General features: G+C 42.9%; 1 protein-coding gene across 5 annotated transcripts; it reads left to right on the top strand.

Annotated features, from left to right (window-relative positions):
• The first annotated feature begins 529 nt into the window (after positions 1–529).
• HS3ST1 (heparan sulfate-glucosamine 3-sulfotransferase 1) lies at positions 530–14,670 on the top strand. Of its 5 annotated transcripts, XM_074991728.1 has the most exons (3): positions 530–683; positions 11,570–11,771; positions 12,783–14,670. In XM_074991728.1, the coding sequence occupies exon 3, from the start codon at positions 12,911–12,913 to the stop codon at positions 13,856–13,858; it is 948 nt and encodes a 315-aa protein (XP_074847829.1). In that variant the 5' UTR covers positions 530–683; positions 11,570–11,771; positions 12,783–12,910; the 3' UTR covers positions 13,859–14,670. The 5 variants fall into 5 exon arrangements, with proteins under 5 accessions (XP_074847829.1, XP_074847830.1, XP_074847833.1 ...); XM_074991729.1 differs by lacking the exon at positions 11,570–11,771 and having other exon boundaries at positions 535–683; XM_074991732.1 differs by lacking the exons at positions 530–683; positions 11,570–11,771 and adding an exon at positions 2,963–3,095.
• The last annotated feature ends 637 nt before the right edge of the window (positions 14,671–15,307 follow it).

Genomic DNA, 15,307 nt, shown 5'->3' with positions numbered 1-15,307 from the left:
GACTCCGATTTCACGGTTGAGCTCTCTCTGTAAGATAACGGGGGGTGGGGGGTCAGATCAGCTGGAGAAGAGTCTGTAGTGCTAAAGCCACTTTCCCCGCTCTCCTTCCAGGGAGGCTCCGACCCAGCTCCCCATGAAAGCAGTGCGAGTTTTCCCATTGTCCTTCCGAGCCATTGAATCAGGCCCCAGCGAGCGCCCCGCAAGCTCCCGGGGCTGAACGGGCGCGGACTGACAGCGCATTAGCACCAGCCCCCAGGGTCTGGGCCCTACGGGGCGGGGCTGCCGATGTTGAGGCTTCGAGCCCCAGGGCTGAGCTCACCCCTCGCGGTGGCTCTGCCGTGCGGCCGGGGTCCCCTTCCCGTCCCGCTGTGCCCGGCTGCGAGGCCGCCCCGCCCCCCTTCCCGCGGGGCTGGGGATCGGCGCCCGGAGGCGGAGAAGGCAGCGGCTCCCGGGTTTGCACCTGAGCGAGGCGGACAGCAGCGGGCGCTCGCTCCCTCGCTCCGGCGCCAGGCGTCCCTCCCCGGCGGGACCAGCGCCTGGCACTGGGCTGCTGCGCGTCCCACTCCGGCTCCGACCCCGGCCAACCGAGCGCCTCCTGCCTCTGCGGGCTGCTCTGCTCTGCTCATGGCCCCGCGGGGCGGCCCCCGCTGCAGGAGCCCGTCGGACGGCTCGGCGCCACGCAGGTGAACCGGGGCAGGTGTGCTGCGGGCGGGGCGCGGCGGAACTGGCGTTGGTTTGGGGCGGTGCTCCGGGAGCGAGAGGGGGGCACGGGGTGCATAGTATTGAGGTTCGGGCTGGGGCCTGTGGGGTGGCGGGTGGGAGTGAGTCCGCGGGGTGTGTGGGGGTGGGGTGGCAAGTGGGAGTGGGGGGGTCCGCGGGGTGTGTGGGGGTGAGGTGGGAGGGGGACCGAGGAGTGTGTGGGGGTGGGGTGGCAGGTGGGAGGGGGGCCGCGAGGGGTATGGGGGCGCGGTGGCAGGTGCAAGTGGGGTGGGCGCGGGGTGAGCTGGGGTTTGAGGCACTACGCGGGAAATGAAGTTGTGACACTGATTATGTGGGGGTTCAGGGAGGCAGGCGGGTGCTCTCACTAATGCCATATGCAGGTGACAGCTGGGCGTGGGGTGGGACTCACGGGGTGAATTGGGGGTAGGTGACGGGGGGCTCGCTGGAGAGAGGACGCCGAGGAGCACTTTGGGGGCGAGCTGAGGGGAGAAGTGGGGGCACAGGGGTCCTGCGCACTTGGGGGCCGGGAGGTGCGCGTGTGACTGGGGTTCGGGCGCGGGGCCTTAGCGCCGAGGTTTCGGGGGGCCCCGGGCGGGCCGCGTCTGGCTGACGCGGGCAGACTTTGCCCAGGTGAGCGAGTGCGTTGCGGCTGGGACGGGCACGGGCCGCCGCTGGCGAGAGCACCGCGGGGACGGGCCCTTGGGTAGGTGGCTGAGCGGCGGGGCCCTCGGCCCGGCTCGTGGCCCCGCAGCGCTGCGGAGCGCGGGGAGCCCGACCCTGCTCTGAGGCTGCAGGCGGCCGCTGTGGGGTTCGCCGGGATCTGCCGCGGCCCTGCGGATCCCTTCGCTGGGCTCCGGCGGCGGCTCTCGCGCGGCAGCGGGAGGAGGCGGCGCCTGACACCCAGTCACGCTAGGGGCTGGGGAGGCGGCAGGTGCAACGCGCCGGGGTGGCGGAGTCACAGCTGGCTGCCGCGCCGGGATTGAGCGCAGCGCCCCAGAGCGCAGCCTTGCAACCAGCAGCGGGATAAGGTCCCTGTTCTGCCCGCACCGCTGCGCCGAACCGGCCCCCTCTGACCACCCGCACTGGCTGAGAGTTTGGGGTGACGCCCAGGGCAGCTCAGCGCTATTCAGTCTCACCTTGACTTTGGGAGAAGCGGGTGAGCTGTTGCCTTCTATCTAGTATATACTGTTGTTAAGTTTCCACAACATGCAGGGAAACAGAGGGACTGTAAAGGTGTTACTGAGAGAGACAGGATAATCTTGCAGAGAAAGATGCTTTTGTACGCCGTCTATATGGTGCTTACACATTGTACACACGCCCTTTACCACTCAGACAAGAAATCTGCTACTCCCCCCTCCTCGCCACCCTGCAACTTGGCAGATCATTGTGTCCTGTCTCCCCGCCACGAGAAACAGCAGGAGACAGCTAAGAAGTATAACCGAAGTGATCTTTGATTTTGGGGGACATAAAAGGTCTTACTCTTCCTGCTGTCCCCTGACTGGAGTAGTTTGAGGTTATCTTTATCCAAACCTTGTGCCTCTTCCTTTTCAGGAGATGGAGGGAGAGAGAACTATGAAGCCCTAAGAATTTAATCCTCCCAGACTTTGTATATACTGAGCTTTGAAGTGTTTGAGAGAGCTGCAGTGGCCATCAGGAATCCAACTGTGCTCCTCATTATTGCTACATAGGTCAACAAAAATTGGTCTGTTCGTTGCACAAATCCAGTGAGATCCCTTGCAATATAATCTCCGCAGTTATTTCACAGCATAGACTAATGGAAAGGAAATGTGTCATTTAGTGGTAATGTTTAATGGAGTGCATATCAATAAACAGTGTTAGTGCTTTTATCAGTGTTAGGAGACCTAAGCTAGTGAAATAACATTATACTTTTTGCCCCTGCTTGTCTTGCACTTTTAAAACAGGTATGTTCCATGTCTCTTTTTAAGTCAGTAGCAAACTCTGATGTGTAAATTTGGAGTAGCTCCACTGACTGCAGCAGATTTGCACTCACTTAACATATTTGTCTCTAAAGTTGCCATCAGTCAGATAACTGGGAAAAGCTCCTTTTAGTTCACCCAACTATCTATGGAAAGAGGGTACCTCACTGGTTGTGTTCTTATCCATCCATATTAATCTGGCTTCCAGAGACTGAGAGATGGAAGATATCTGCTGGTTCATCTTGTCCTCTTTCAAGAGCCAATGCAGGACTGTTGCTTCCAAAACTAGTGCCAACTGTACTGATTGGTTTGGCCAAGTATAGCAGATTGATGACCTCATCCATGAATATTCTGCTCTGATCTTCAAGTGGAGCAGTTAGTTACTAAAGGCCAGGGAAGAAGGGGTAGATGTCAGCTTGGAAGATGAATTGAAAAAAGGTAGGATTTTTCTATATAATACACGAGTGGTTAGAAACAGGACCTGGAATTATAAATCAAAGTGAGAATTTACATGGTGGAAGGGAATGAAAAAAGGGTGGTTTTATTTAAAGATTTTTAAGCTACATAATGAGTGTGTAATTATGCACAGGGAAGTTGAATAGCATTATTCTTCCAGGTTGTAACTGTCTTGGTGTTGTTTTGACGTTCCTCTTTTTTGTTTCTGCTTTAGAAAACCATTTTACTTATGGGGGAAATAATGTCTCATACATGCTGAGTTAGACTTTAGTGTGTTTTAGAAGGTCAGATTATGCAGTAGAGTAGCTATCTTCTTCCCCAAAGGGGAAAACTAAATAAATCTTGAGTAGGGATACGAGAGAGATTACCTGGGGAGGAATGAGCCATTTCATCTTAGCACAAAATATCAAAAAAGCAGTAAAATTAGTGTTTTCCAATTTTTATTCTACTACAGCCCCATTGTTCTGTTTTCCTTCTAGTTGTATGAAGTATTTGCTGTCTCTATCTCTGGAAAAGTTTGTCTTATTACTTTGCATGAAAGAGCAGACTGATCTGTTAAAGTGAAGAAGGGGAGGCAAATCTACAAAAGAATGTTGTATATAACTAATCTATTTTAAATTCAGTGCTCACACTGAAACTAAACCTCTTTTACAAAAGTATAGATTGATGTTCATTATGCTCAAACTAATCTGTACAAACTGTATTTAGAATTCTGAGTGCAGAAATGTAGTAAAACTTCAGCCATAGACCAGTCAAATCCGGCTTTCTTGTCATGTAAATTTACATACATTAATCACAGAACCATAGAAATCTAGGGCTGGAAGGGACCTCAGGAGGTCATCTAGTCCAGCCCCCTGCCTAAAAATTGTGAAGTCAAATTGTATATATAGATACAGATATAGTAAATTAAGCTTATAGCTCTTGTAAGGTTTTCTGACAAAAGGTATTCTCCTGATAAACTACGCACCATTCCAACAACACTGAATGCTAGACTACACTTCCCATTGTATCACATCAGCTGTAGAAGTTAGACTTTTTTGTTTCAAAACAAAATTAGTGCCTTTAGCAGTGCTGTTGTTGTCAAAAAACCACAGATTTTGACAAGTACCTGATATAGCAGAGGATTAACAGATAATTTATTTTGCTCCGAGTTTTTTCCTCTTCGACTGAGAAGAGATGGGCATTTTCTTGTACTACAAGCAGGAATCAATAGTTTATGCCCCTGAGATTTCTCAGTAGCTAAAACAGTGTATAGTGCTGTCTTTTAATAATGTCTCATCTTTGTACAATTCATGGCAAACATAGAGACTTCCAGGCAATTGTGGCATAAAACAAGAATTTGAATGTTTCATTAGCATGAGTTGCTTAAAAGCTATATTACACTGAATTTTTAATTGAGAAATGGAAAATGGTCTTATGGATTTAGGACTAGCACAGAGAAAAGGAGATCAATCTCTTTCCTGTGGAGCACACAAGAAAAGTTTTGCTGTAGAGGGAATTATTACAGGAAAGAAGTGTTTTCCATGATGAAACAATATTTTATATGACAGCTATTAGATAACTTAAAATATTTGCTTCTTTACACTTTGAGAGCTCCCATTTCAGTACTCATCATATGGCAGTTTCTGCTATAAGTCCTGTGGATATATTGGGGAATTTTCTTATAACTGGTCCCAAAATGATAGCTGTAATGTTTTGAACGAAGCATGTAATGAACAAAATAGGGAGAATATAAAAATTCAGACATTCATTCTTTGTGTAGGAGAGAGAAGTTTATTCTGTAGAGAACTTGCCCTTGAAATTCTTCAAAAATACTAAAACAAGTCGAGTGCATTTTAAACCAGTACTATTTTAGACAATCTATTTGTAAAGGCTGACTATTTTTTTTTTAATTTCTTGCATTACAGAGAACAAGTTTTGCAAAGTTAACCTTAGTTCAGATGGACTGTATAAATAATAAGGTGGTCTAGGACATTTAAAGATTGTACAGCATAGAGAGATTTAAATCTTTTCAAATGGCAATGCAGGATTGTGTGACAAGTGCCATGCTCCAAGAGCATAATTCCTTACAGGAAGTCTGGCATCCAGGGTGTGTTAAAGTCTAAGTTCTGATCAGCTTATTCTGTGTGTAAATATCCAGCTACTTTGGAGAGCCTGGGGCTCACCCGTGGGGTTCCAGCTCTTGTCTCCTTCTAGAGCAGGCGTGTCCAACCTGTGGCCCACAGGCCACATGCGGCCCTGGACAGCTAGTGATGCAGCCCCACAAGATCGTAAACATTTAACATTATTATGTGGTTTATATACATTAACTATATTATATATTTTGTACGTGGCCCAAGACTATCTTCACTCAATGCGGCCCAGGCAAGCCAAAAGGTTGGACACCCATGTTCTAGAGGTAAGGAATGTATATTTGAGATGCACGTGAGCCACTGAGCACACAAACCTGGCATTTTCATTCAGGTCCATCCCTTGTGCCAGATTGAATCCTGTTAGTTGAGTGCACTGAAGGGTCTCTCAGGTGCAGCTGTCCCTATGAGAAATAATGTAGGGAGAGAATAAGGGGCTCAGATGCCTTTGCCTTTCTTTGCTGCAGGACCATGGGCTTTGTTTGTTTAGGGGTTAGAACAGGCAGGTGAGTCTGGGTGGGAATTTATCTTTCTACCCACAGGAAAGATATGTGAAGGAGTTAATACTGCTGTTCCCCCTCCTCATCAGCATCCTTGCAACAGCCGTACTTGATCATGTGACTCAATGGAGCTCTTCATGCTCTTTCTCCCTGCTTTGGATTTTAACACTAGGACCTAGCTTGTAAACATATACAACAGGGCAGAATGTGGTCTTGTATGGTGGGGAGAAACATCTCAGGCTGGGGAACTGAAGACACTGAGCACCTAGAAGAATAAGGCCCAGATACCTTGTTTGAAGCAGTCCTTTTTATTTGTTTCCTACCAGCCACCTCGCACAGACAAAGTTCCTTTTAACCACAGATAATCTAGACCTGTTCTGAGCTGTATTGGGATACTCTGTTGTTTTAAATGTCACAGACTGGCCTACAGAAAGGCTGCTACTTGCACAGATGTGGAAGGCAGGATATATTGTGGGACAAAGCCTAGTGTAAACAAAGCTACAGTGAATTTGTAATTTCTGTGACACTACAAATTGTCATATGTATTTGACCTCAGTAGTGCAACAACGACTCTCTTTCCCTCGCCGTTTCTATTGTTGGGGTCTGAGGAGAAGGATTTTTGGATTCATGTAATTATTAAAATAATCATAGAACACTAGACTGAAAGAGACCTCAAGAGGTCATTGAGTCCAGTCTCCTGCCAGGACCAAGCACCATCTACACCCTCCCCGATAGATGTCTTTCTAACCTGCTCTTAAATATTTCCAGTGATGGAGATTCCACAACCTCCCTAGGCAATTTATTCCAGTGTTTAAACTACCCTGACAGTTACGAAGTTTTCCCTAATGTCCAATCTAAACCTCTCTTGCTTCAGTTAAGCCCATTGCTTCTTGTCCTATCCTCAGAACAATTTTTCTCCTTCCTCCTTGTAACCCTCTTTTAGGTACTTGAAACCCACTATCGCGTCCTGTCTAAGTCTTCTCTTTTCCAAACAAAAAAAGCCCAGTTCTTTCAGATTTCTCTCATAGCTCACGTTTTCCAGACCTTTAATCATTCTTGTTGCTCTTCTCTGTGCCTTCTCCATTTTCTCCACATTTTTCTTGAAATATGGTGCCCAGAACTGGACACAGTACTTCAAATGAAGTCTGAGTGCTGGGTAGAGCGGAAGAATGACTTCCCATGTCTTGCTTTCAAGCCTCCTGTTAATGCATCCCAGAATCGTGGTTGGTGTTTTTTGCAATAGGATCACACTGCTTATTCATGTTTAGCTTGTGGTCCACTATTACTCCTAAATCCCTTTCTGCAGTATTCCTTCCTAGAAAGTTGCTTCCCATTTTGTACGTATGAAGCTGATTGTTCCTTCCTAAGTGGAGTACTTTGCATTTATCCTTATTAAACTTCATGCGGCTTACCTCAGACCATTTCTCCAGTTTGTCCAGATCATTTTGAATTATGACCCTATCCTCCAAAGCAGTTGCTCTCAGCTTGGTATCATCTGCAATCCTCCAAAGCAGTACCTCCCAGCTTGGTGGTATCTGCAAACTTAATAAGCATACTCTCTATGCCAATATCTAAATTGTTGATGAAGATGTTGAATAGAATCAGTCCCAAAACAGACCCTGCAGAACCCCACTTGTTATGCCCTTCCAGCATGACTGTGAATCATTAACAACTACTCTATGGGCTTGTCTACACTACCACCTTCCTTCGAAGGAAGGATGGTAATTAGGGTGTTGGGAGTTTACTAATGAAGTGCTGCGGTGCATAGGTAGCCCTTCATTAAGCAAATTCCACCCTGTGGCAATTTTGAAGTTTTAGACTTTGAAGTACCTGCACATGTCTAGCTGCGGCTCACCTGCCGGTACTTCGAAGTAAAGGGATTTTAAAACTTTGAAGTTGCTGCAGGAGGGAATTTGCTTAATGAAGTGCTGCCTGTGCACTGCAGATCCTCATTAATAAACTGCCAACACCCTAATTACCATCCTTGCGTTGAAGGAAGGTGGTAGCGTAGACAAGCCCTCTGAGAATGGCTATCCAGCCAGTAATGCACCCACCTTATAGTAGTCTCATCTAAGTTGTATTTGCCTAGTTTATTGGTAAGATCATGCGAGACCATATCAAATGCCTTACTAATCTTATAATATTTAGAACTGTGTATGTGCCTCATTTAAGAATGGTCTTCAATTTTCATGATTAATGAGCCATGGCTCTGAGTAAAGATAGCTAACCATTTGTGTGTTTTGGTTTGTTTTTATTTAAAAGAATTACATAGAACTTGGAGTTAGGCGACCTAGCTTCTGTTTTGAGCTCTCCTGTAGATTTATAATTCACTGTGGTAGGATTTTCAAAGGTTAAATCTGCTAATTCATTGGATTTCAATATGCTGCACACCTAACTCTCAGTTCTTTTAAAGTTCCAGCATATATTTTTTCAGTTTCTCATTTTCCCAGAAGCAAAGTGACTGATACTGCCCAAAAATTTGTCTTAAAGAGTATTTAATATCGACATTAAAATGAAGTTAGCTCAAATCAGGTCTAGTTAAAATGTCCCTTGAGCGAAGATAAAATATATTAAAGATTGTGAGGCACTCATATACTCTGGTAATGGGACCGTATAAGTACCATAGATAGAAACAGATGTGCTCTTAAAAAAAAAAAACCCTCAGTGCAATTCAGTAATTATGACAGCTCTCACTTCTTTCCTTATTACATTTAGAATGAAAAAGTGTTGTCCATTTATTTCTGAGCTAAAAATCTCTTTCAAAGTTAATAACTGACTGTGAAGACTGATTTGATTGTTCCACAGTGTATCTTATTGAATAAATAATGTGACCCCTATTTTGCTAATTAATCTGAGAAAATTGCAGAAGAGATTAAGAAAAAAGTAATTCAAATTTTAAAATGTCTAGGTATAATCCTCAAAGCACCATTTAACATTAACTATATTTCTCGCACCAACTCACTCATTTACTTATAGCAGATACAATACTAATGACACTGTCAGTTAAATTTTTGTATTAATCTGGAAGGTATAGTCATTTTGTGAAGTCATGTGTGCTCTAAATGACTTGTGGAAAATGGTGAAAAATTCTTGAAGCAGGAAAGTAATTTGGCAGAATGGCTGTTAAGCTTACCTTCAGGAGCTTATTCTTGCCAAACTATTTCTCAGGTTTGCAAATTTTAAAGCTATATAGTCTGTGTTAGCATCCTTACTTTTATATAAACTGCTGCAGTCCTAATATGCACATCAGTAATTTGGCTAACACCCACTAAAGAAGGCATAAGAGGAGAAAGCTGAAGTAACAAACCTATACACTGTACTATTTTATGCACTATTTTAGGGTGATCACTTTGCCCATAAAACAGATGTTTTGATAAATTTATATGAAGTGTTAAGCACAAGTGCTACTGTCCCTTATCAATGTATTAAGATTCCAATATTGACGCTGAAGAGTAGAACGTCTGTAGATCCAGTATGAAGTTATAGAAACAGCTATAGGTATGGCTGAGTGCTTTTATGTCTAGGATATCACTAGATTCAATCATCACTTGAATTCACAGTCTGTTACTGTCCAATTTTAAGTTCTCAGCCATATTCAGCTTTTTTTTTGCACTTTACAAATTACAACCATATGACAGCATGAGCTGTCACCTACTGTGGTGTTACCGCAGCACAGCAAAAATAAGTGACCCAGATAACTGTCAGATCATAATAACGTCTTAAAGTTATGCGTTTTTAAAACAAACACAAATTATTCAGTAATGAAAAGGGAATGTTTTCAGCTGTGTGGCTGAGGACATTGTTAGTTGAGCACGTGCAAAGAAGACAAATAGTAAAAATAGTTTTTTTCTTCTTCTTCTTTAGACAAATGCAATGCAAGAATCAGATGTATTGACATTATAGGAAAATTCCTGTGAGGTCTCACGATGTGCCAGTGCTTGCAGCTTTTATTTATAAAACATATATTAAATGAGCTGTTTCACATCTAAAATAAGTGTTTCCAGTACAGAAGAATAAGAGGCAAGACAAGTAATTGAAGCTCCACAGAATTCGAGGGTCAGCCTGTCAGAATGAAACCATGCATGGCCAGTGCTTTTTTTCCACTGGTACTTGCTGGTACTGAGTACAGGAACCTCAGCAGCCCCAGCCATGGGACTGGTTGGGGGTAGCAGGCAGTCGGCTGTTTGAGTACTGACTTTTTAAAAAAAAAAACAAAAAACCAAACAAAAACAAAAAAAAGCGCTGCATGGACCTCATGGTGCATTATATTACTCAAAATATGTACCAATGCAGGATCTCTTCACTGTGTGCAGCCCTGCCATCGGGAGTGAGGGACAATGTTGGCAGTTGTCCTGGGGCCCAACAATGCAAAAGGGCTTGGAACTCACAGCCCTCACTTGAGGCTGGATCGCTGGTCCCTTTAAATAGCCATCAGAGTGCTGTGTGGCGTGTTCCAGGCTGCTCTTAAGGTTGTCTTGATAGGTGGGAGGGCCAGGTGGTGCACTCCAGGCAGTGCGGGGGGGAAAGAGGGTGCACTGTGGTACAAGCGACACTGCCCCTAGCCCTGCCCCAACCCCCGCCTTGCCTCAAGGCCTGGGGAGGCTGTTTGCCCCCTGACTATATGCTGCATTCTGCCACAACCATTCCTATGACATACCCTCACTAAGTATAAGGACTTGGGCTTTTTAGAAAAAAAAGAAAAACAGAAGGCATAACTGGCATGAAATCTTTTCAGCCAATTGATGGTTCTGATTTTTATTCACTGTTATATGAGACTCTGATGAACTGGTAGATATAGTTTATAAGATAACAAAGAGAGTTTGTTTCATTGAAGTTTGAACATAGCTAAGTAGAGTTCAAGTGATAGTAATAATTAATGCACACCAGCATTAACCATTGGTTTACTGGTAACCTAGTTTACTTCAGTGTGACTATACATGAGTAAGGCCTTGCTTGATAAGGCTCGTTAAAGTAATCACAACTTAATGCAAAAAATTGCATTTCAGCAGGAAAATAGGCTGTTGTTGGAGGGGGTCACCTGGAAAACTCAGCCTCCCTATCACGGAACTTGCTTGTTTAAAACATGCTGCAGAATAAGTGGCTGTTCCCTTAATTGCCTCAAATGCAATCAAGATTTGATATTTTGTTGTTTTTAATTTTTTGACCATCCACCTAAGCCAGTAGTTGCTGCAACATTTGCTCATATTGCATCTAAATGTGGAGTTGAGTTTCTGGTGAATAAAGGACTTCATGCTGGACATCCTGAATGAATTATACTATCAGTGATTCTTGTTTTAGAAAACTGACTTAGTCTGAAGTCATCACACTTTGATACATCTGCATTACCTAACCCCAATCTTTCTGGCAGGTGTCATTATAGCTCCGGGTTCCAGCTTTTTGGGCTGTCCCAAAAAAAGGGTGTCCTTGGCATTTCACACTACCCTTTCAAGCGACAGCAATCAGGTACCTTCTCCTCGTGCCTTCAAACCCTGACCAGTGTTAGATAACACTGGCAGCTGCCCAGAGCCTTGGCTGTTTTTGCTTATACGGCTCACTGGTGGGGAAATGCCACCAAATTGTCCATGTAGAGACACCACCTGTGGCCATTTGAACAGATGGTTAACTGGCATAGCTCCATTTTCACACCAACCCGGACGTGACAAATCAGGCCAATCAGTGTTTAAAATGAATCACAGTGAGCACCAAAAGATAGGACCGTATTTTCTTAAATTAAATTAAAATGTGACCTGATAACAGCTTGTAAAAAACCCAGCCTGATTCTTAAGAATATTAACTCTTAACTGGACTGTTTAAAATCTCATTACAGAATCAAGGCATCTTGCTGAAAATTATCTCAGTGTACAATAATGTGTCTATGGCTTTGCTTCTCCTCTCATGAAGTGCAAGCATGTAATATCCAAGAGGTGTGTTCCTATGCCAGCATTTGGCTGGGATTAATTATCATCACTAGTATTTGTTCAACATTTTGCAGAGACATTCAGAATGAACATAACTCTGATCACAAGAAGGTAAGCACCAAGTGCATTATGAGCTATAATACATCGGTAATAGTAATCTTAGCTCATTGCAGTGTCAGGTTGCAGCCTGATTCTGTGTCCCAGATGTGCCTCAGTTTCTCCTCTGCCTGGTCAGATGAGTTAGCCTGTTCATGATCTGGCCACCAGGGAAAAACATATCTCACATTTAGGGTATAGAGAAACTTCAAAAACAAGCCAAATGTGCCTTGTGTTTAAAGACTAGGAAGTACATCTTCCTCTCTCTCTGTCTTCATTGCAGGGGTTTGCCACCTTCTGTAGATAGCACTGTATTACAGCCCCAAGCCCAGGGAACCTATGTGCGTTAGGTGGTAACTTGTCTTCACTTAAACTCCCAACTACTTTACTTTTCCCCAAGTTGTTTTCCACCCAGGCCTTGTCTCACTATTCTCACAGTGTTTCTCCAGGCTTTTCCACACTAAGACACAATAATTCCCGTAATTCTCCTGCTATATAGACAGTTCTTTGTTGTTATGATTTATATCCTGACTTCCCACAGCACGATCTACTGCCAGGCTCCAGTTACTGGACCCTTCAAGAGACTATGATTCCCAGTACTTCCACCTTTAAATGTCTAAAGATTGAAGTCAGCGTGTACTGGACAGGCTTACCCTTTGTCTTTCAGGGGTTGGACTCCAAAGCATTTATCGCACTTGTAGTTAAGGATCTCACACTTTCATGTTATACCATTGCAAACCAATTAGTCATGTACATAAATGAGAAATTATCACACTCTCGGAGTATCTTATATAGAGTCAACGTTATAACCTTTGTCTCCAAATGTCAGGAAGACACTTTCTCATGCAGTGATTATAGTTACTTGTCTTTGAAAACAATAATATCTTATGATGTTGGAGTATACCCTTGGGAGAACTAGAAAGTTTGACTGATTGCGAAAACTAAGATGATGTGTAACATAACAATGTAGCTTTTAGCAGTGATATATTTGTGTATATATTAACATGTTTCTCTTTCTTTCCCTAGTGACTGCTCTGCCTGAGAAATACATGCCTAGGTAGCAAAGGAAACACAACTTTACAAGACGGTTCTATGTGGAAATCATTCCATGCCCCATTACCTGGTTGAGTGAAACAAGATTAAGAACTTCTGCCATGGCAGCTCTTCTACTAGGAGCTGTGCTGCTTGTAGTTCAACCTCCTATAGTGCCTTCCAGACCAGTTGTGATTCCCAATGCTGAGACCACTTCTCAAACTGTTCAAAAAGAGCTTTTAAAGAAAATCTCTCTCAAAAGTGACTTCAGAGGAAACATCCATGCTAATGGATCTTGCCAACAGCTACCACAAACTATCATTATTGGAGTAAGAAAAGGTGGAACACGAGCCTTATTAGAGATGTTGAGTCTCCATCCAGATATTGCAGCAGCAGAAAGCGAAGTTCATTTCTTTGACTGGGAGGATCATTATGGAAATGGTTTGCAGTGGTATAGGAATCAAATGCCATTCTCTTATCCAAATCAGATCACAGTGGAAAAAACCCCAGCCTATTTCACCTCACCTAAAGTGCCTGCACGAGTTTACACCATGAACCCGTCAGTGAGACTACTACTTATTTTAAGAGACCCCAGTGAGAGAGTACTATCTGATTACACCCAAGTGTTCTATAATCATGTGCAAAAGCACAAGCCGTATCCATCCATTGAAGAAATACTGATTAAAAATGGTGAACTCAACGTGGACTACAAGGCAATAAACAGAAGCTTATACTATGTTCACATGCAAAACTGGTTGAAATATTTTCTTCTTGATTACATTCACATTGTAGATGGGGATAAACTAATCAAAGATCCTTTCCCAGAAATAGAAAAAGTAGAGAAGTTTCTAAGGTTGTCACCTCAGATAAATGCTTCAAACTTTTACTTCAATAAAACTAAAGGCTTCTATTGCCTAAGGGATAGTGGTAGGGAACGTTGTTTACATGAGTCAAAAGGAAGAGCACATCCTCATGTAGATGCTCATTTACTTGATAAACTGCATGAATATTTTCATGAACCTAATAGGAAATTCTTTGAGCTTGTTGGCAGAACATTTGACTGGCACTAATTTGTGGTAAGTTATTGATAAGCATCAGAGCCTATGTTTCTGTGTATGCTTAGAAATTATATGAAGAAGGGCATTTAAGATATAATTTATTTGTAAAATCCATAAAAACTTCTGTACAGTATTAGATTCACAATTGCCATATAAACTAGTTATATTTTTCTACTTGTTAAATTTGAAGACATTTTGTATTGTTTTTCATGATTGTTACATTGTGTATTATGTCTCTATACAAAGGAACTAATGTATTTCATTGCAGAAGATGCTTTTTGAGATTTGTTTAATGTATAAAATTCATTTTAACAAAATCAGAAGTATCTAAATTGAAGTATAGTATCTGGACTTTCTCTCTTTACTGTAAACCACAAACTGCACATTACTCTTTTTGATGTTTTTACTAGTGGCTTTAATTTTAAAATCACTGTGGTCAGCAAAGTTCTCTAAACTGCTTTATATAATTAATTCCTATGAAAGTGGTACCCCACATATTTATTAGGACCTCACACATCAGGAAAAATAGAATACTCTATAAACAGACATGCTAACTACCATACTTACTTTCATAATGAATTTCATAACCAGTGACCCTGAAATTCTTTGGTTGTATAATGTCAGTTTCATGGTAGATTTTAAAGATTCTGTAGAGATATGCTCATAAAAATCACTGTTGGATACAGCAATACAGTAAACTTAAACTTCCTTCATTCTCTGCACATGTGTACATGTTCTTTATACCTAAAGACGGGTGAAGGATTTAAGCAATACTGCAACATTTTAAAGTTGCTCATGATTAAGCCTATATTTTAGCAGAGAGGTAGCCGTGTTAGTCTGTAGCTTCGAGAACACTAACACGGCTACCTCTCTGATAGTTGTCACCATGCAAGGCACTAAATTAAACTGTAATGAGTGGAAATCCATCTTTTCGAAGCTACATTTTATAACATTTATGCTTTAGAATCACTGAAAACCAATGCCTCTAAAAATGAATGACTTCATTCTCAATTGTATTAAGACCTCCCAAACACTTATCCAGCCATATAAAAGTTACAAAAGTGAGTGCAAGTTACATTCACACCCATATTAAAGCCCCTTTATGCTGTCAGAGTGGTGTTTGCACCACATTAACCTAGGAAATTAAGTTTACGCTAGGAGGAAAAAACACCTCTGAGCAATGCAGTTAAACTAACCTAACCCCACTAAACAGCTTCAACAAAAGAGCTTCTCCTGTCAACATAGCCTCTCACAGTGGTGGTGTACCTATGCCAAAAACAGAAGCTTTCCTGTCAGCATAGATATCTTCACTAAAGCACGGCTGCATGACTGCAGCATTTTAAGAGTAGATCTGCCCTTGCTTCAGTTGAGAATCAGACCTTCAGATTTTCTAAGAACCATGAGGTCACATGTAGTTTCCATTAGTGATTTATGAGGCTATGCTTCTAAGGCCTTTTGTAT

Source organism: Carettochelys insculpta, chromosome 4 (assembly GCF_033958435.1).
Source record: "Carettochelys insculpta isolate YL-2023 chromosome 4, ASM3395843v1, whole genome shotgun sequence".
NCBI classification, from domain to species: domain Eukaryota; kingdom Metazoa; phylum Chordata; order Testudines; family Carettochelyidae; genus Carettochelys; species Carettochelys insculpta.
This window is presented reverse-complemented; position numbering and strand designations above follow the sequence as displayed.